The sequence below is a fragment of the Trichosurus vulpecula genome, chromosome 3, assembly GCF_011100635.1.
Source record: "Trichosurus vulpecula isolate mTriVul1 chromosome 3, mTriVul1.pri, whole genome shotgun sequence".
In the NCBI taxonomy this organism is placed as follows: Eukaryota; Metazoa; Chordata; class Mammalia; order Diprotodontia; family Phalangeridae; genus Trichosurus; species Trichosurus vulpecula.
The window spans coordinates 209720280-209737163 of NC_050575.1; the positions used below are offsets into that span (position 1 = coordinate 209720280).

The following is a 16884-nucleotide window of genomic DNA, read 5'->3' on the forward strand; positions in this document are numbered from 1 at the left end:
CCTAGACCCTCCTCTCTTCTGTCTTCAGGATTGTTTCTCCCTTTCTTTGTTTCCCTAGCACTTAGCATACTGCCTGGCATGTATTAAGTACTTAACAAATACTTGCTGATTAGAGACCTCATCAGTCTTCTTGGGTTCAGCTATCTCTACATAGATAACTATAAGATGATTTATACAGCCAGCCACAGTCTCTTGAGTTCCAATCCTGAATGAATTACCAAAAGCTCACTGGATATTTCAAACTACATGTCCTATAGGCACAAACTCAGCATGTCAAAAACAGACCTCATATTTTCCCCCAAACCTACCACCTTTTCTATCAAAAGCACTACCATTTATCTAGTTACTCAAGTGAGAAACTTTGGTGTTGTTACCGAATCTTCCTTCCCTTATTCCACACAGTCTATCAGTTCCAAGTCTTGTTAATTATACTTCTATAACATCTTTTCACATATCCCTTTTTCTCTACTTACAAGGCCATGACCTTAGAGCAGGCCCTCACCACATGGCCTACTACAATTGCCTTCTAATTCTCCAATCCATCCTCCATACAACTGCCAAAGTGGTATTCTTAAATGTATAGGCTTGGCCATGTCACCCCTCTGCTCAACAAACTTCAATTGCTCCCTAGTTCCTCTAGGATAAAATACAAATTCTCCTTGTTGGGTATTAAAAGCTGCTCACAACTTGCCTCCAAATATTTTCAGACATTTTATAAATTACTCCCTTTCATGCACTTTACAACCCAGCCCAAATGTTCTCTTGCTGTTCTTCAACCATGACATCCCCTCTCCATGCCTTTACTCAATCTGTCCCGCATTTCTGAATGCACTCCCTTCTTTAACACTGCCTCTTAGAACTGCTATCTTCCCTCAAAGTTCAGCTTAAGTAGCACCTCCTATATGAGACTTTTCCCGAACTCCCAGATGCTAGTACCCTCTTCCAAAATTACTCTGTATTTATTTCATACATACTCATGTCTACAAGTTTCTTTTCCTGATCCAATGTAAACACTTTAAGCGTAGAACTTCATTTTTGTTTTTGTACCCCTAATACTCAACACAGTACCTAGTACATGGCAGATATTTAATATCATTTATTAAATCAATAAACTAAGAATCTTAGTTGGTTGATTCCTAATCAACCTCTAAGCACTGCCTTCAGGATCAATCAAGGCCAGATTTTTTTCATGAAGCCAACTCTGTTCAACCTATATTGAGGTCTCCCCTCTCTGACCAACTAGAATTGAGGTAGCTATATATGTGTTAGCATTTGATTCTTATAGCATCTTACATGGTTTAATTCAACAATTTAAATCATTAAAGAACAATGATTTGTAGTCAGAGGAACTGGTTTTGAATTCTAGCTCTACTGCATATTAGTTTTTCAACTTTGAGCAGGTCACTTAACCTCTGTGGGTCTGTCTTCCTGATGTGTAAAATGAAAGTCTATACTAGATGGCCTCTAAAGTCCCTTCCAGTCCTAAATTATATGATGCTATATTACAATTCTGATTGTATTTCACCTTCATGAAAGCAGAACCTGTATCTTATCTATATTATCTTTAGTGATTAACCACAGGTCTCTCAAGCATAATAAAGTGAAAAGACTGATAGACTTTAGAGGATGCCTGGGTTCAAATTCAACCTCTTGAACTTAGTGCTGTGTAACATGCATAAGTCAAAACCTCTCTAAGCCTCAGGTTTTTTTTTTTTTTTTACCTGTAACATGGGAATAACATCTGTTATGTACCCACCTCATGGAAACATTGTGAGAATCAAATTACAATGTACTTAAAGTGCTCTGGAAACCTTAAGGCACTATATAAAATGTCATTCATTTAATGTTTGTGTAATGAATTATTAGAGGTTGTAACATTACTATAACATTAATGATCAAAGGGCTAAAACTTGTAAAGGAGAATAAGATGGGGTGGGCCTGAGCAGGTAGTGGTTGATTCAAATTCAAGGTCATACCTCTACAATTTTAGAAATAACCTTGACAGTTTCTGTTACCATACAGGAATATACAACCTCAGTATCTTCCCCAAGCATTTAACCTAGGGAATTTGGCTGGGCAGTTGGTGTGGGAGGTGGCATTGAGTGAAAAAGAGTGACAGAACACAGGATGACCCTAGAGAAGTTACCAGATAAACATCAAAAAGAGACCCTAATAAGATCCCAAGAACGCTCAGTTATCAGGGTCCAAGTCAGGATAATCAGGCAGCCACAGATATGCAAGCACAGTAGGACTGGACCGTTAACAGGTCTAAAGAAGCTTGGACTATGTCAGTGTTACGAATGATACTGTAATGAGACAAGACATTCTGGCTCCTACTTGCATGATCTGTGGGAATAGAAAAACATCATCTTTAAAAAAAAAAAAGAAGACACTAACACCTGTGAGTTTCCTAAAATGTGAGGAAGGAGGGATGTGCTTAGTGAATATGAAGGCCTGTATTTCCAGAAAAAGTGGGTGGAGTTGATTTTAGCTATAGCATCTGCTTCAGGCTTGTTTCTCATGGCTGCCAAATGCAGTTATGTGGAACAATAAAGCAATTAAATAAATCAAAATGTTCATTACCAGTAAGGCAGTAAGAAGATAAAATCTATGTCACTTTCCTCTACTTCCAAAAGCCATAAAACAGAAAAAGAGTTGAATGCATAAATATTTCAGGAACATATGCGTAAATGAATATTTATATGGTTGAAATAAAGACATCCTTTCATGCAACACAGATGACTAAATCCAGATCAACCAATAAATGATCACAAAACTACCTCATAAAAAAAGCTTAAACAAAATAAATGTTGTTTAAGCCTAGCTGTGAGTGATCCTGGGCAAGCCATTTAACTTCACAGTTGCTCAGTTTCCTCATCTGTAAAATGGGGATCATATGCTCCTGCTCTCACAGGATTCAACTGACACATTTAACAAACACTTAAGCTTAAGCAGGGCACTGGGACATAAAAGCAGTTTATGGTTTCAAGAAGCCTGCATTCTACTGAGGAATTATCATAAGGCAAAGTACTCTGCAAACTTCGAAGTAATTAGAATGTGGTAACATTTCAAATGAACTTTTTTTTTTATTTTGGGAGGGGGGGAAGGCAGGGCAATTGGAGTTAAGTGACTTGCCCAAGGTCACACATCTAGTAAGTGTCAAGTGTCCTGACTCCAGGGCTGGTGCTCTATTTACTTCACCACCATGCTGCCCCCAAGATAGCAAATGTCTGAGTCCAAGTCTATCCACTGGGTCATCTAGCTGCCCTTCAAATGAACTTTTAAAGGCATTCTACCAAACCACATAAGGGCCAAGCAGAAGCAAAACAGAACTTTTTACATTTACCACGGTTGAACAGGAAACATTTGTTGCTCTAAAGAAATATCTATTTTTCTTTCTAATCGAAACTTATTTCCTCACTTGTAATTTAACCACTTTAATTTATAAAATGTTTTGGAGTAAATGGGAAAAAAGCCTTCCACAGAAAGCCAATCTGAAATGGGAGGTGGGGGAACAGCAAGTGGAATGGTATTGAGAGGGGATTCCCAGACTAGTTACATAATATATGTAACCAGTGTCAACTACTGAAATCACAGAGTAGAAACTATCAGGTTCTTTTCAACAAAAATTGTACCATTTTCCAATTAACTTAAGTCATTTCGCAACTAGCAGCTTCAATAAACTTTGGCCTACATTCCAGTTTGCCAGCTACTGAGAGAGTAACCTTTACCCTACTTTCTAAACATGCCAGCAAACCGAAATAAATAGCTCCAAGCCTTATGAAAATATCTTACATATATCTTCAACTAACTAGGGTTCCTAAAGAAGAATAGATTATATTGAAACTGCAAACAGTGTGTGTGTGTGTGTGTGTGTGTGGGCGGGGGGGAATTAAATTAAAAGGGAAGATGGCTAGTAAAAATATCCATTCTGCCAGGAAAACGTCTCCAACTTACAAAAACAATGTTAATTCATTTAACACTTACATAATTCGAAAGCTATTAGAGTGAGGTGAAAACTTTTTATCTCATTGCTACAGAAAATAAAGGGTTAAGATTTCAGTGTTACAAAGTTAATTTTGGCTAGATCAGATTCACTAGGTAGCCACTCAGCAGCAAATTTACACAAAGGTCATAAAGTCATTAGTCCCTAATATATTTATATGTAAATAGGCTGATAGGCTTGGGTGCAAGGAAGCTTAAGGCAGAGGTTACATTCAATACACAAAGGCAGAAAAAAAAATCACCATCACTTCAACTAGTCAAAATCCGGGGCTATATTAAAAACTTTAAAATATTTTATGATTACACTGGATTAATGATCTCAATGGTGTAGATACTCCCCAGGAAGAAATCAATACTTACTTTCCTATTCTGTGCAATTTTTGTATATGTTTTTCTGTAATTACAATCCCAGGTTTTTTTGGCCTAGACACTTAATTTCATTTATGTGGTGAACTCTAGATGTGGAAACTTTTATCAATTCAACTGTAATTTATAATTCAGAGATCTGCCTGGGAGCAGTGAAAGGTTAAGTGACTTGCTTAGGGTCACATAGACAGTAAGTATGTGACAGAAACAGGACTTGAACCCAGGTCTTCCAAACTCCACCACTAGCCCTCTCTCCACTTTTAGTAAGAGTTAATTTACATATAACTTTAAAATATGCAAAGCATTTTACATATATTATCTCACTTTATCCTCCCCAAAAGGCTGTGCAGTAGGTCCCCATCTCATCCTCATTTTACAGATGAAGAAACTGAGGCTGAGAAAGGTTAGTAAAAAACTTGCCCAGTCAAACGGCTAGTAAGGATGTGATGAGACAGGTTTCAAACTGGGATCTTCTTGACTCCAGGACAAGCATCTTATCTACTATACTACTCATTCTATGCTAGGCCTCTTAACATCAGCATAAATGAAAACAATTTTTAAATGATAAAGAATATGGAATCACAGAATGTTCCAGCTGGAAAGGATCTCAGAGAGCAACTCTAAAATGGAGAGTTGGAATAGAAGAAACAAAATCCAAAAACTTAAAAAGAAAGATTGGCTCAAGATCACCCCTGTGGTAAAAATTGACTGGACTTCAGATCACCTGATTCCTATGCTCTAACACTGCAGTCCTAAGACTTGAGTTCCAATTGAATTTTTATTTATACAGTCTCACCTGTTGATGCATTAGCATGACATAACTATTAGAAGACAAGTTGAATAAAACAGCAGGGCTCAACCTCCTAAGACGACAGGAGTCACATGAAGTTAAACTGGGAAAGAAAATCCCCCAAGTTCCAACTTAGAAGTCACTTCACCCACATTAATTCTTTTACTGCCAAGTTACTCCAGAAAGTGACCTTTTTTTGGGGGGGGGGGGGGTCAGAACTGCTTTTTCCTCTACTCCATCAGAAACTTCCAACATAATGCAATTCACGTTGGCTACCTGCTTGTAATTTACAGTCTTCATTGAGGTGCCTTAGAGCAGTCAGAACTAACACTTGAACCCTAGTCTTCCTGACTCTGGTTCCTGGCATATAATAGCTAAATAAAAATCTGTGGTGAATTAAACTGAAATCAAAGCAATCCAAAGTTGGCCCTTCACCCATTACACCACTATACAGTCTCTTCACTGCTGCAACATCAGTAGAGACTGGACCTGTGATTTTATTAATATAGGAAACCCTCTCTGCCAATGCCAGATAACTCTCAGTCTTAGTGGCCTAGTGTACTGAGAAGTTTAAGTGATTTACCCAATGTCACACAGTTAGTTGTGTGTCAGAAGCCAGATTTTAAAACAGTTTTCAAGTCCAGCTCCCTAGCCACTATACCAGCATAAGTCCCACCTGCTGCAAAAAGTTTAATTCCTGAAAACAAGTTGGGAATTATAACCAACTAACATTATCCACTCGACAAAAGTTATTTCTCACATGAGGTATTTTCAACCTAATTTGATAGTACAAGAAGTTCTGTACCATACTCTCGCGAAAGGGTACTTTAAACAATAATAGCTAATATGCACATAGATTTTTAAAGTTTGCAAAGCACTTTAAGTACATTATTATCATCTCATTTAATTCATGGAGATGGTACCTATTATTTTCCTCTTTTTATTGACGAGTCACAGCAGGCTCAAAAAACTTTCCCATTGCCCTATCAGCTAGAAAATGTCAGAGGTGGGGTTTGAACCCAAGTTCAGAGCCAGACGCTAGACACCAGAAGGCAACAGAGGGGTGGAAATAAACGAAAGGGGCATTTTGACAGCTGAAATGCAGGGATTAAGGAAGGATCGGCCAGGAGCGCATCGCAGTGAAAAGAGCGCTGAGTCTGGGGTCAGGGGTCGGCTCCAACGTTGACTCTGCCCGTGACCTTGGCCAAGTGGCTTCCCCTCCCGGGGCCGCAGCTTCCTGCGGAGGGGGTGAGGTAGGGTCAGGGGATGAGGTGACCTCTGAGTTCCCTTCCAACTCTCTGGATGCAAGGAGGACCCAAAGAGGAGTGGAATGAGAGCCGCCGCGGGCTAGGCACGCAGTGAGACAGGTGGGCGCGCTCCGGCCCCGACGCCCGGGGGGCTGTAGGCTGGCTCTGCTCTGGAGCCCGCCCGGGGGCGGGGTCCGAGGGAAGCGGTCAGCACCTTCCCCCCACCCCCCACCTTCCCCACCCCTCCCTGGGGGTCTTCGGTCGCCCCGGGCTCTGGGCGGCCAGCTCCCTCCCTGTCCCCGCACTCCCAGCAGCGGCCTCACCAGTGAAGCGGCGGGCGCGGGAAGCCGTCAGGCGGCTGAGGCTGCCAATTGCTCGGGAGGCCACCATCTTGGACGGGAGAGGGCGAAGGCGAGCTCGCGCGAGGAGCTGGGCAGCCGCGAAGCAGGGGGCCTTGGTGCCAGGGACTCTGCCTGCTCAGGCCTGCCCCTTACACTGCCGGAGGGGAACTGAGGCGGGGGACGAGGCTACCGCAGGAACCTCTTGCCCTCTGCTCAGGCGGACGCGGGCGGAAGAGCCTCCCTTTCTAGTCCCAAGGGCAAAAGACGCCCCTCGGCATAGGGGCGGGGCTGCGGGGACTTTCTGTCAGGCGAAGGCCGGGACAGCCCGTGGACGGGTACGCGGCGGTAGGGAGGAAGGGGGGAGGGAGCGTCGGACAGAAGTACGGGACCGGAACCGATGGAGGGAAGGAGGGGCGGGAGGGGCGGGGTCATTTATAGCCAGCGGCGTCTTGTCAGTCAAGTTCAGCTCTAGTTCGCTGGGTCGCTATCGCACTGAAGGTCGGACAATCTAAGAGCTGAGGTGAGCTAGGAGGGATTGCGCTTGCCCCCGAACCCATCAGACTCGGGTCTCTTCCTTCACCGCTGCCCCCCAGTCCTGGCTCGGCCCCCGGCCCGGCCTTCCCTGATTCGCGATCATCGGGGTGTGGACAGGTGGATGGGACTGGGGCACAATAATAGGGTGACTCGTGATCGCGGGAGAGCCGTTTTCGCTCTCCGAGCCTCAGCTTTCCCATTTGTAAAATGAAGAGGTTGGACTTAACCGCGCTCGGCCTCGGTTTACGAATATGTAAAATAAGGGGATTGGACTTCGCCTCTCCTGGCCTCGGTTTGCCCAACTGTAAAACGAAGGGATTGGACTAGTGACCCTTCGCGACGGCCCTTCCGGTTCCAATCTTTGCTCCAGCCTCTCTTGTCCAAATTCTAGAAAGCCTCAGCACACACTGAATTTTACTAAGCACTTTCCTCCAGGCAGCTCCGTGGGGGTAGACTTCACGACTATTACTATTTACTTATTTCTCTATGTAAATTAACTTTGTGTTCTTCGACACATATGTTGAAAGTAGGGCCCAGAGCCAATAGTTGTCAGCGTCAGATAGGGGAATCGAACCCATATCTCTGGGCTTCTAGGTCCAGCGCCTTTTAGAACGCAGATGAAAATCCCAGAAGTTGGCCTGAGCCTGTTTTTGATCAGCTGTTGCTGGCTTTTTTTTTTTTCCTTTTCAAAAGCATTTAGTAATTGGGTAGATCGGAGTCACCAGTTGAGCCCAAGCGTCATTTGCTTGCTTCAGCCGTAGAGACTTAGAGAGGGATGATAGACTCTCGGAGTGATAAGTTTGTGTGCCTTAGACTTAGAGTAGTCCGCAATGAGTGCTGCCTGCCTTGTGACCGCCAAAGACCGAATGAGAGAGGAGCCCGCAGAATGGGGCTTGGCCCTGTAAATAGCTGGTTCTGGGATTTGGAGGGAGGAGAGGAGATGTAAAGTAGGATCAGGAAAAAAAAGTGGTTGGAGGTTTCTAGAAAAGGAAGAGGAAATGAGAGGAAGCAGTTACTTCTTCTATTTATATGGTCCTAAAACACTTTTTGGTATGTTAGTAGATGCAGGTGAGGTAGGATAGAGTCCTGGGCAAGTCATTTTGCCTCCAGGGGCCTCAGTTTCCTCGTTTATAAAATAAAGAGATTGGACTAGATAATCTCTCATTCTATCTTTTTTTCTTTGAAGTTTTATCTTTAGAGCACTCTCCCCTAGTAGGCAGAGCTGGTACCCAAATTTGATGGATTGTACATCTGGTGCAAATACTTCAGTTTCATAACCCAATAGGCAAACAACATATATTTGATGAATTTTAGGAAGGAAATTGACGGGCTGGAGCTTTGTCCATAGCTTGACCCATATGATGATGCTCTTGGAAACAATACCATCCAGGGATGAATTGAAGGAATTTGGACTATCTAGTCTTTTTTTTTAAATACTTGAGAGTCAAGTAATTTGAAGGGTTGTCTTATTGAAGACCTGGGAGTTGAAACCTGGAAGTAATGGGTAAAAGTTGCTAAGATAAGTTTAAACTCAATACAGAACTTCTTTGGCTGATGGGGAAATATTTTGCATGACTGAACATGTATAACCTATATCAAATTGCTTGCCTTCACAAGGTGGGGAAAAGGGAGGGAGGGAAAGGATTTGGAACTCAAAATTTTTAAAAATGAATGTTAAATTTGTGTTTATATGGAATTGAGGAAAAAATAAAAATAACATATATGCATATATGTATGTAAATATTCATATATACACAGATACATATGTATATGCATATATATATATATAAAACACCTTCCAAGGATATAGGCCGAAAGTGAAATGAGATGCCGGAAGAGGTAATGAGTTTCCCATTGCTAGACATCTTCAGGTAGATCGGATGACAGTTTGTCATTGCATTTGACTTGCTTGGGTACAGGTTAGCCTAAACCTCTCAGGTAAATTCTGAGATTCTATGAATCTGTGAAGGTGAGGTTCTCAGAGGCCGAGTGTTACCTGAGATCATGAAACTTAGTATGGGACAAAGCAAGGACTACTTAACTCAATAAACTTTTGTTAAGAACTGGGCATATAGAGATAACAATGAAAAGTTTCTACTCTCAGGGAGCTTAAAATCTACTGGGGAAAAACAACAGTTGTACAGTTAGGTAAATACAGAATATATACCATCTAAATACAGAGTAATGGGCTGGAGTTGGACTTGGGTGGGGGGAGGCGGGAGTGTATAATAGCTGTGGGATAAGGAAAAGCCTCCTGTATGTAGGAAGTGGCACTTGAGCAGGGTCCAGAAGGGAGCAATGGATATTCATGAGCAAAGGTGAGGAAGAAGGCACAGGAAGGGATATGGAAATAATTAAAAATAAACATTTGTTAAATGTTTACTATCTGTAGAGCGCTGGGCTGTCTGCTTTGGAGAGGTACAAAACTTACAGAAGTCTGAGCCCCTGACTTCATGAAGCCTACACACTGATCTGGCCTGAAGCCAAAACTTCAGAAAGCTTTCCTGGACTACTCTAAACCTCATACTGATGTCTCCCTCTCCCGAGTCTTGTTTGGTAGTGCATGCTGCCTTACGGTTACTTATTTACTTTCCTATATACATACATGCCCTATCTCCTCCGTTATATTGAGAGGCAGTTGGCATATTGGATAGAGAGCATAATTTAGGATCAGTAAGACTTCAATATGAATTCTACCTCAGATCTTAGTAGCTAGATGACCCTTGGAAAGTCACTTAACTTCATTCAGCCTCAATTTCTTCATCTATAAAACAAGAAAATCTACTTTTCATATACTTATCTCACAAGTTCGTTCTGAGAATTAAGTGAGATTAAACTGCCATGTAAATTTTAGCTATTACTATTATTGTCAGTGACATACATTGTTTATTATATCTGTAAATTTTGGTTGATGATGAGGTCAGGCAGTGCCATTTTTCTTGGTTTCCAGACCACCTCTATGGGGAATACATTGTTCATCAGGCTTTGAAAAAACACTCTAAAGGAGAATTTCTGAAGTCCAGTTTCCATCCCTCTTCCATCTGCTTTCACCCCTCTTTTTGGAAAAGAATGGCTAGAAGCAGCGTTACTTAAAGTGTGCTTTACAAGGCCTTAACCAAATTTTGTTTGCCTAGATTATAAACTAGAGGCAGCATAGCAAACCTAGATAGAGAGCAAACCTCGGAGTTAGGAAGCCCTGGGATCAGACGTTCCTATTGACATATATTGGCCAGGCGACCTGGGGCAAGTGATATCCCTTCTGTGTTCTCAGGCAACTCTCTAAGATTATAAATTGAAGTGGTAGAAATTAAGTTGATTGATTCAACTAGCATTAAGCACCAACTATATGCCAGGGTAAGAATGCAGAGATAAGAAAATTTTTAATAAACAAACAAAAAACTGACCTGCCAGTCCTCCTGGGACTTAACTTCTTTTGTTGTTCAGTCAGTCCTTTGACCCTTTGTAACCCTATTTGGGGTTTTCTTGTCAAAGACATTGGAGTTGTTTACCATTTCCTTTTAGAGCTCATTTTACAGATGAGGAAACTGAGGCAAACAGGGTTAAGTGACTTGCCCAAGAAGCTTGCCCTTCAAAGTAAATCAACATATATTTTCATACTTAGTGATTTCAATGTGAAAACAGGCATAGTGGATAATGCCAGAAATGCTGAAAAATGTGGCTTACACTTAAGGATCAAGAGTCCAGTGACTTGTAGACTACACAGGTGTCTCATGCTTATATTTCATAAATATTTTCTTCAACAGTAGATTTGGGAGCCACTGGAAATGACAAGGACTGAATAATATCACAAAACATGAAATTAACTATTACATTAACAGAGAGGAAACTGCTTACCCATATGAGAATCATTTCTGAATCAATTGTATGTCATCTAACCATAGAACTATTGGAGCAAACATGAAAAAGAAATAGCACTTTAGAATGAAGAATAAAAATAAAGTACTACAAACAATTAAAACAACTGCAACCATGTGCAGCAAAGTGGTGCAGTGTATAGGGTAGTGGGTCTAGAGTCAGAAAATCTGAGTTCACACCTAGTCTCAGACAGGTATTAGCTGTATGACCTTGGGCAAGTCACTTAACCTCTGTTTGCCTCAGTTTCCTTTGATATAAGCTGGAGGTAATGCTGGCATCTACCTTGCAGGGTTGTTTTGAGGCTCAAATGAGATAATATTTGTAAAGCATTTAATTATGCCTGACACATAGAGGACATTATATACATGCTGATTATTATTACCTCTTTAAATGACCTATTGGTGCTAAAAAATGGGTAATAGGTAAGAAACTATTACTATCAACACCACCATATCCTAAAGAGGTTTAATCCCTGTGATTTTCCTTTTTATAAGGAACTCCTTTGACCAATTTGACCACCCCTCTATAATTTTGGTAGATACATCTTAGGGGGTTGCTTGAGGCCTGAAGAGGTTGTGATTTTTTTTTAGGGTCTTACATCCCTTGTAAGTGTCTGAGGTGGGATGTGAGCCCAGGTCTTCTCTACTTTAAGCCCAGTGTTCCAAGCTGCTGGCACCATATTGCCTCAAGGAAGTTTAGTAGGTAAATAAAGTCCTTAGCCTGCAGATACTTAATTTCCTTGCTGTGTGGAAAGATAAGGCAGCCTACAGTTTTCCAGTTTAGAATATAAATTCATTTGTAAAAATTTCTGGAGTAGAATTGTGGAATGTTTTGGGACAAGTAGTGGAGGATCACATGAATTTATAGAAAGTTTGACCAGAAACCCAATTAATCTAGATCATCCTGAAGACATTTGAGGATGAAACTAGGAGAGTAAATACCAAAAAATTAAAAATCAGGTGGGTAATATTGTCACAATCTCTTTAACAAAACTACTTTTTCTTTGACATGGAGCCACCAGATTGGTACTTATTGGTACTTTGTACCAATATGCTATTTAAAGAAGTAGAAATGATACCAAAGAAAACAAAGAACAAGTTAAGCACACACAGAGGAGAACCATAATTTTAATGGCATTGAGAGACCGATTCTCAAGATATTTGAAAGAGATGAAGATACCAAATGCTTAGAAAAAAGTCAGACCTTATTACTGAAAAAGGTGACTGAGAAAATATTACTAAGCTATATGTGTGTGTGTGTTTGTATACCTACTTCTGTATCATTAAAAAATCTTTGAAAACAATCTACATATATATATATATTAAAGACATTCTTGATGAAAATATGAAAAAAGAACAGGCAAGCTTTCACAAATTGTAGGCTGTATCTTTTTACTTTTTAAAAATATATTGTTCTTATCTAGATTTTCCCTTTCCCTTCTTGGAGAGCTATCCTTTATATCAAAAAATCTAAAAAGGGGGCCAGGGGAAGAAGAGGGGGAAAAATTCAGCAAAACAAATCAAATTATGAAAAAATCTCAAGTATTCCATATCATACCTGGGAACCCAAGTGCTTCCTTCAAAGAATGGGGGTAGGGGAGGAGAGAGATAATCTTGTTTAATTTAAAAATATATTTTGACATTTGTATTTCAATATAATTGGTTTCCTTTGTTATCCTTTATACTTTATACATTTAAGAATGTTCTGAGAAGATTTCCCAAGAGCTCTGTGACACAAACAACTTGTGTTGTAGATGGTGAGGTGGGTTGTGTCAAGCCTCTAGAATAGTACAAAATCTTCTAAATAAAATCCTTAATCATTCAAAAGAGTTTCACATAATTATTCATGTAGGAAATACCAAGTAGAAGAAGAGTGCCTGTTATCCAGATTACAATAAGCATTTAGAAGGGCAACCTATAGAGCTGACCTATCAATATCTGTATCTTAGGCTTTGAATATGAAAATGGTATTGGGGTGAATTGAATAAGAGAAAGGACATGGGTCAGATTAGATTACATTTTAGGAAATGCTGTTAGTGACCTCCAAGCATTAAGTTTAAACAGAGATCCATCTTTTTAACATAGCCAATATTCTGGTTATAATGTCTATTGTGAGTCAAGGAATATTTCACAGCCTCTGCCCAAAGAGAAATTGACAGTTACATAGTAGACATTAATACACTACATTTTATTACCGTGGAAGAACTGAAGAGCAGTATCTTGTGGCTGAAAAGATAGCACTGGAGAGGGGAGAGATGTTTGAGATAAGGAAATGGACCAGTCATTATGGAAAAGAGCCACTGATGGGGAGCTCATTCATTCTATTCGAATGTGCATAATATCCAGAGATTTAAACAAATCCCTCTAGTTAGTATGTGGGCTGGAGCCATATGGAGGATTTATAACAGGATATGGGTAAGAAGGATGAATTCATGGGAATTTGTGGAAGTTTGATATAAACTGAAAATTATGTTTCTTGCCTAATACAGGAAATAGAGGGAAAAGGAGAAGGAAAGGAGGGAAAAGAAGAGGGAAGAGAGAAAGAGGGAAAAGAAGAACTTAGAAAGGGAAAGACTGATAGATATTTGGTACTAATGCAAAGCCAGTGCGTTAGGGAAATTTTTTTCAAATCTATTACATTTGAAATCATAACCTTAAGATGTTAGTAGAAGCTTTCTCAGATAGGTAAATGACCTTATTTTATTAGGGTACTTTGTAATATTAAGGAATAGTTAATTTTCTTGGTTTTAAAGAAAGACCCTATTGACCACAACCTAAATAGAGTTTGTGTGCAAAACTAGAGTTTGTTGTGGTAGGGGAGAGGCATAGGGAATTTAAAATAGTTATTTTGAGTGCTAATGATAAGTGGCATAGCTTTTATCTAGAAAAAAAATACAAAAAAAAAAACCAACCAAAAATGCACCATCTTTCTAAGAGATGACTGTCTTTTCTCCCAGGAGTAGGAGACTAATTGTTCTTGGGTTCTTTTCAGTTTACTTTAGGTAATCCTTTGAACGATATGGAATAAATCAGCAAATATATGTGCAATGTTTGCTTTGTGCCTCTTACAGGAAGCAATGTTTCATTGACTTCCGTTATAAAGTGTACACAAATGTTCCTATAGCAGAGACAACTCCTAATTAATGGAAATAAAAGGCTGGGCATGATTAAGATGGTAGCCAATCTGTGGCATCAGGGATTATAGAGCTAGATCACAGGAGAATTAAGAATGTTTTATAAATTTTAGATTTATGCTTGTACGGGGATCTTTACCCCCACACCTACTCTACCTGTCTTTTTTCCTCAACCTTTCTCTACCAGCATGGCAGCAAGACATACATAAAGAGCAGGCCCAAATCAAAAGAGCTGGCTTCCAGTGGGGCCCCTGACATACAATGGTTGTGTATTCCTGGAGAAGACACTTTCCCTAAGACCTTCAGTTAGGGAGCAGGTACTGATCTGCATTGGCCGAGAGAGTTTCCTCATCACAAGTTCCCTATACCAGTGAAATCACCGGTCTTGTTAAGGTTCTTCACCTTTCACCTTCGTCTTCCATCCTATTTCTTCTGTGCCTGCCTGAAGAATCTCTTGATACCCCGCTAAAAGCCTCTAAATAAATTTAGAACCTCTTCTTTTGTTTGCATACTTTAAAATGTCTAATGGGTACATTAAGCCCTGATTAGTACTGCCCCATCTTATGATTTCTTCCAGGTTTGAAAAGCTACAAAATAGGAGCTTCTAAAAATGAAGATTGCCTTCATATTCAGCTAGAGTTGGAAGGAATAGTCTCTAACTCAGACCATGCCCAGAAGTTCATCCTGGCCTTAGAAGGGAGAATATTTTGCCATTTATTAAGTAATAAATTGGCTTTAAAATGTTACACAAGCATTGCATTTTATAGAGCTAGCTATAAAACATGCAGGTAATTTAAGTGATCTTTTAATTTCTTTCTTTCTTTTTTTTTTTAGACTTCAAAATGATTTCCGTAGTGACTCGAACTTTCAGAAATCTGCCCGTGACATCGAACTGGGCCACCAAATTCTGTAAATTACATTTTTATTTCTCTTAAAAAAAAACAACTTAAGATCTAAAAAATTATAAACTATTTTTCCATTTAAAAAGTAAATTTGTAATTACTTTGTGTTTCAGCTGTAAGACCACTGAGCTGTTCCTCCCAACCGTTGTCAACAGGTATAGTCATTTGCATGCCTCTTGGGGATTCTAAATATCGAAGAATAAAATGGGTTGGGGAGGGGCAGTTGATTTATCATCATACCTCTGTGAAAAAAATCATCAAATAGTTATTAGTTAGTTGTGCATATATATTATCTAACTGTGTTCAGTTGTATTATGATGAAAAGGGGGAAGTCTGATTTGTCTTATAACAAGAGCTTCCATTACTATGGCATTTAATACTTTATAAAACACCCTCCTTACACAACAACCTTGTGGGTGGCAGTGAAGTATTATCCCCATTTGATAGAAGCTAAGCCTCAGAGCCAAGATGACTTGCCCATTGGCAGGCCCAGGTCTTGAACCCAGGTCTAAAGACTCCAAGTCCAGTGCTCTTTTCAGTACCCCATACTAAAGCATTTTGAGGGTATCCTCATGGTCCAATGTCTGGAACCTTGATGGCCAACTGATCTGTCCACCTGTGGCCAAGCCCTGATGTAATTGGTTTATACCACTCAGACCTTATATGAGCCTGATTTATACCTAAAAACTGGCTTTTTTTTTTGTCAGGAAATATGTTTGCCTAGTTACTGGAATACTCATGTCCCACATTCAGAATACCCCCTTACAAATAGTGAGATACCTAAAAAGCCAAATTTAATCATCTGAAGGTTTCTTATTGAAGGTAGAATTATAGTGATATTAGTTGATTTCATAAATCTTATAATCATAGATTTGGAGCTGGAAGGGCCCTTAAAGACCCTCATTTTTACAGATGAGGAAATCACTTCAGAGAGGACAGTGATTAACTTACAGCCCTGTGTCCTTGGACTCCAGAGCCAGTGTTTTTTCTACTTTTCTTCATTTCCTTGCTCTGCCCTATCTACTATCTTGAATTTGCCTTCCTAGTAATAATGCGTATGAGGCATTTTACAAACCTTGCAATTCTATATGAATGCCAGTTATTAATATTGCTAATGGTATTTCCCAGTTACATGTCTTTTTTAATAAGACAGAGATTTGTGTGACATTAGTCAAGTCACTTTAACTCTCTGGGTTCCTGTTTCCTCCGCTGTAAAAACAAGGAGGTTGGACTAGATTTCTTAGGTTTCATTTAAGTTATTCCACCATGTCAAGGTCCTGCCATTTTGTCAGTGTGGGAGCCCCTCTATAGGCATAGCCCATCTATAAATTATAGTCTGAGAGGGGTTAAGTGACTTGTCTGGTCTCTCCGCAATCCTTAATTTGAGTTGTAATAATAATAATTCACATGTATATAGAAATTTGAAGTTTGCAAAGTGCTTTCCTTCCCGGTAGTATGCCTGTTGTTATTCAGTTCAGTTTCCATTCGTCAGATGTTTATTAAGTACCCTTTGTGTTTGATTGCTGGGGGGTGGGGGAATACACAAAGAGGAAACAATCCATATCATCAGGGTCTTTCCATTCTACTGTAACATAAATAAGGAAATACCAATAAATACAGTGTAATCTCAGGGTTGAGTGATAACAAATTGGACCAATTAACAAGGATCTCCAGTAGGGAGTGGCTCTGG

The 16884-nt window shown here is 39.9% G+C and overlaps 2 protein-coding genes across 3 annotated transcripts in view; one reads left to right on the top strand and one right to left on the bottom strand.

Annotated features, from left to right (window-relative positions):
- HADHA (hydroxyacyl-CoA dehydrogenase trifunctional multienzyme complex subunit alpha) overlaps nt 1–7102 on the bottom strand; it is a 69287-nt gene extending 62185 nt beyond the window's left edge. The window contains exon 1 of the mRNA XM_036749558.1: nt 6732–7102. Coding sequence (XP_036605453.1) covers nt 6732–6798 — 67 coding nt within the window. The 5' untranslated portion in view covers nt 6799–7102. The remainder of the gene's footprint in view (nt 1–6731) is intronic.
- Nucleotides 6346–16884, top strand: part of HADHB (hydroxyacyl-CoA dehydrogenase trifunctional multienzyme complex subunit beta) — a 42077-nt gene continuing 31538 nt past the window's right edge. The window contains exons 1-3 of one of the 2 annotated variants that reach the window (XM_036749560.1): nt 6346–6528; nt 15127–15201; nt 15308–15349. In XM_036749560.1, the coding sequence (XP_036605455.1) occupies nt 15135–15201; nt 15308–15349 (109 nt within the window). In that variant the 5' untranslated portion in view covers nt 6346–6528; nt 15127–15134. Of the gene's footprint in view, nt 6529–7071; nt 7270–15126; nt 15202–15307; nt 15350–16884 lie in introns of those variants that run through there. The other variant, XM_036749559.1, reaches the window with a different exon arrangement.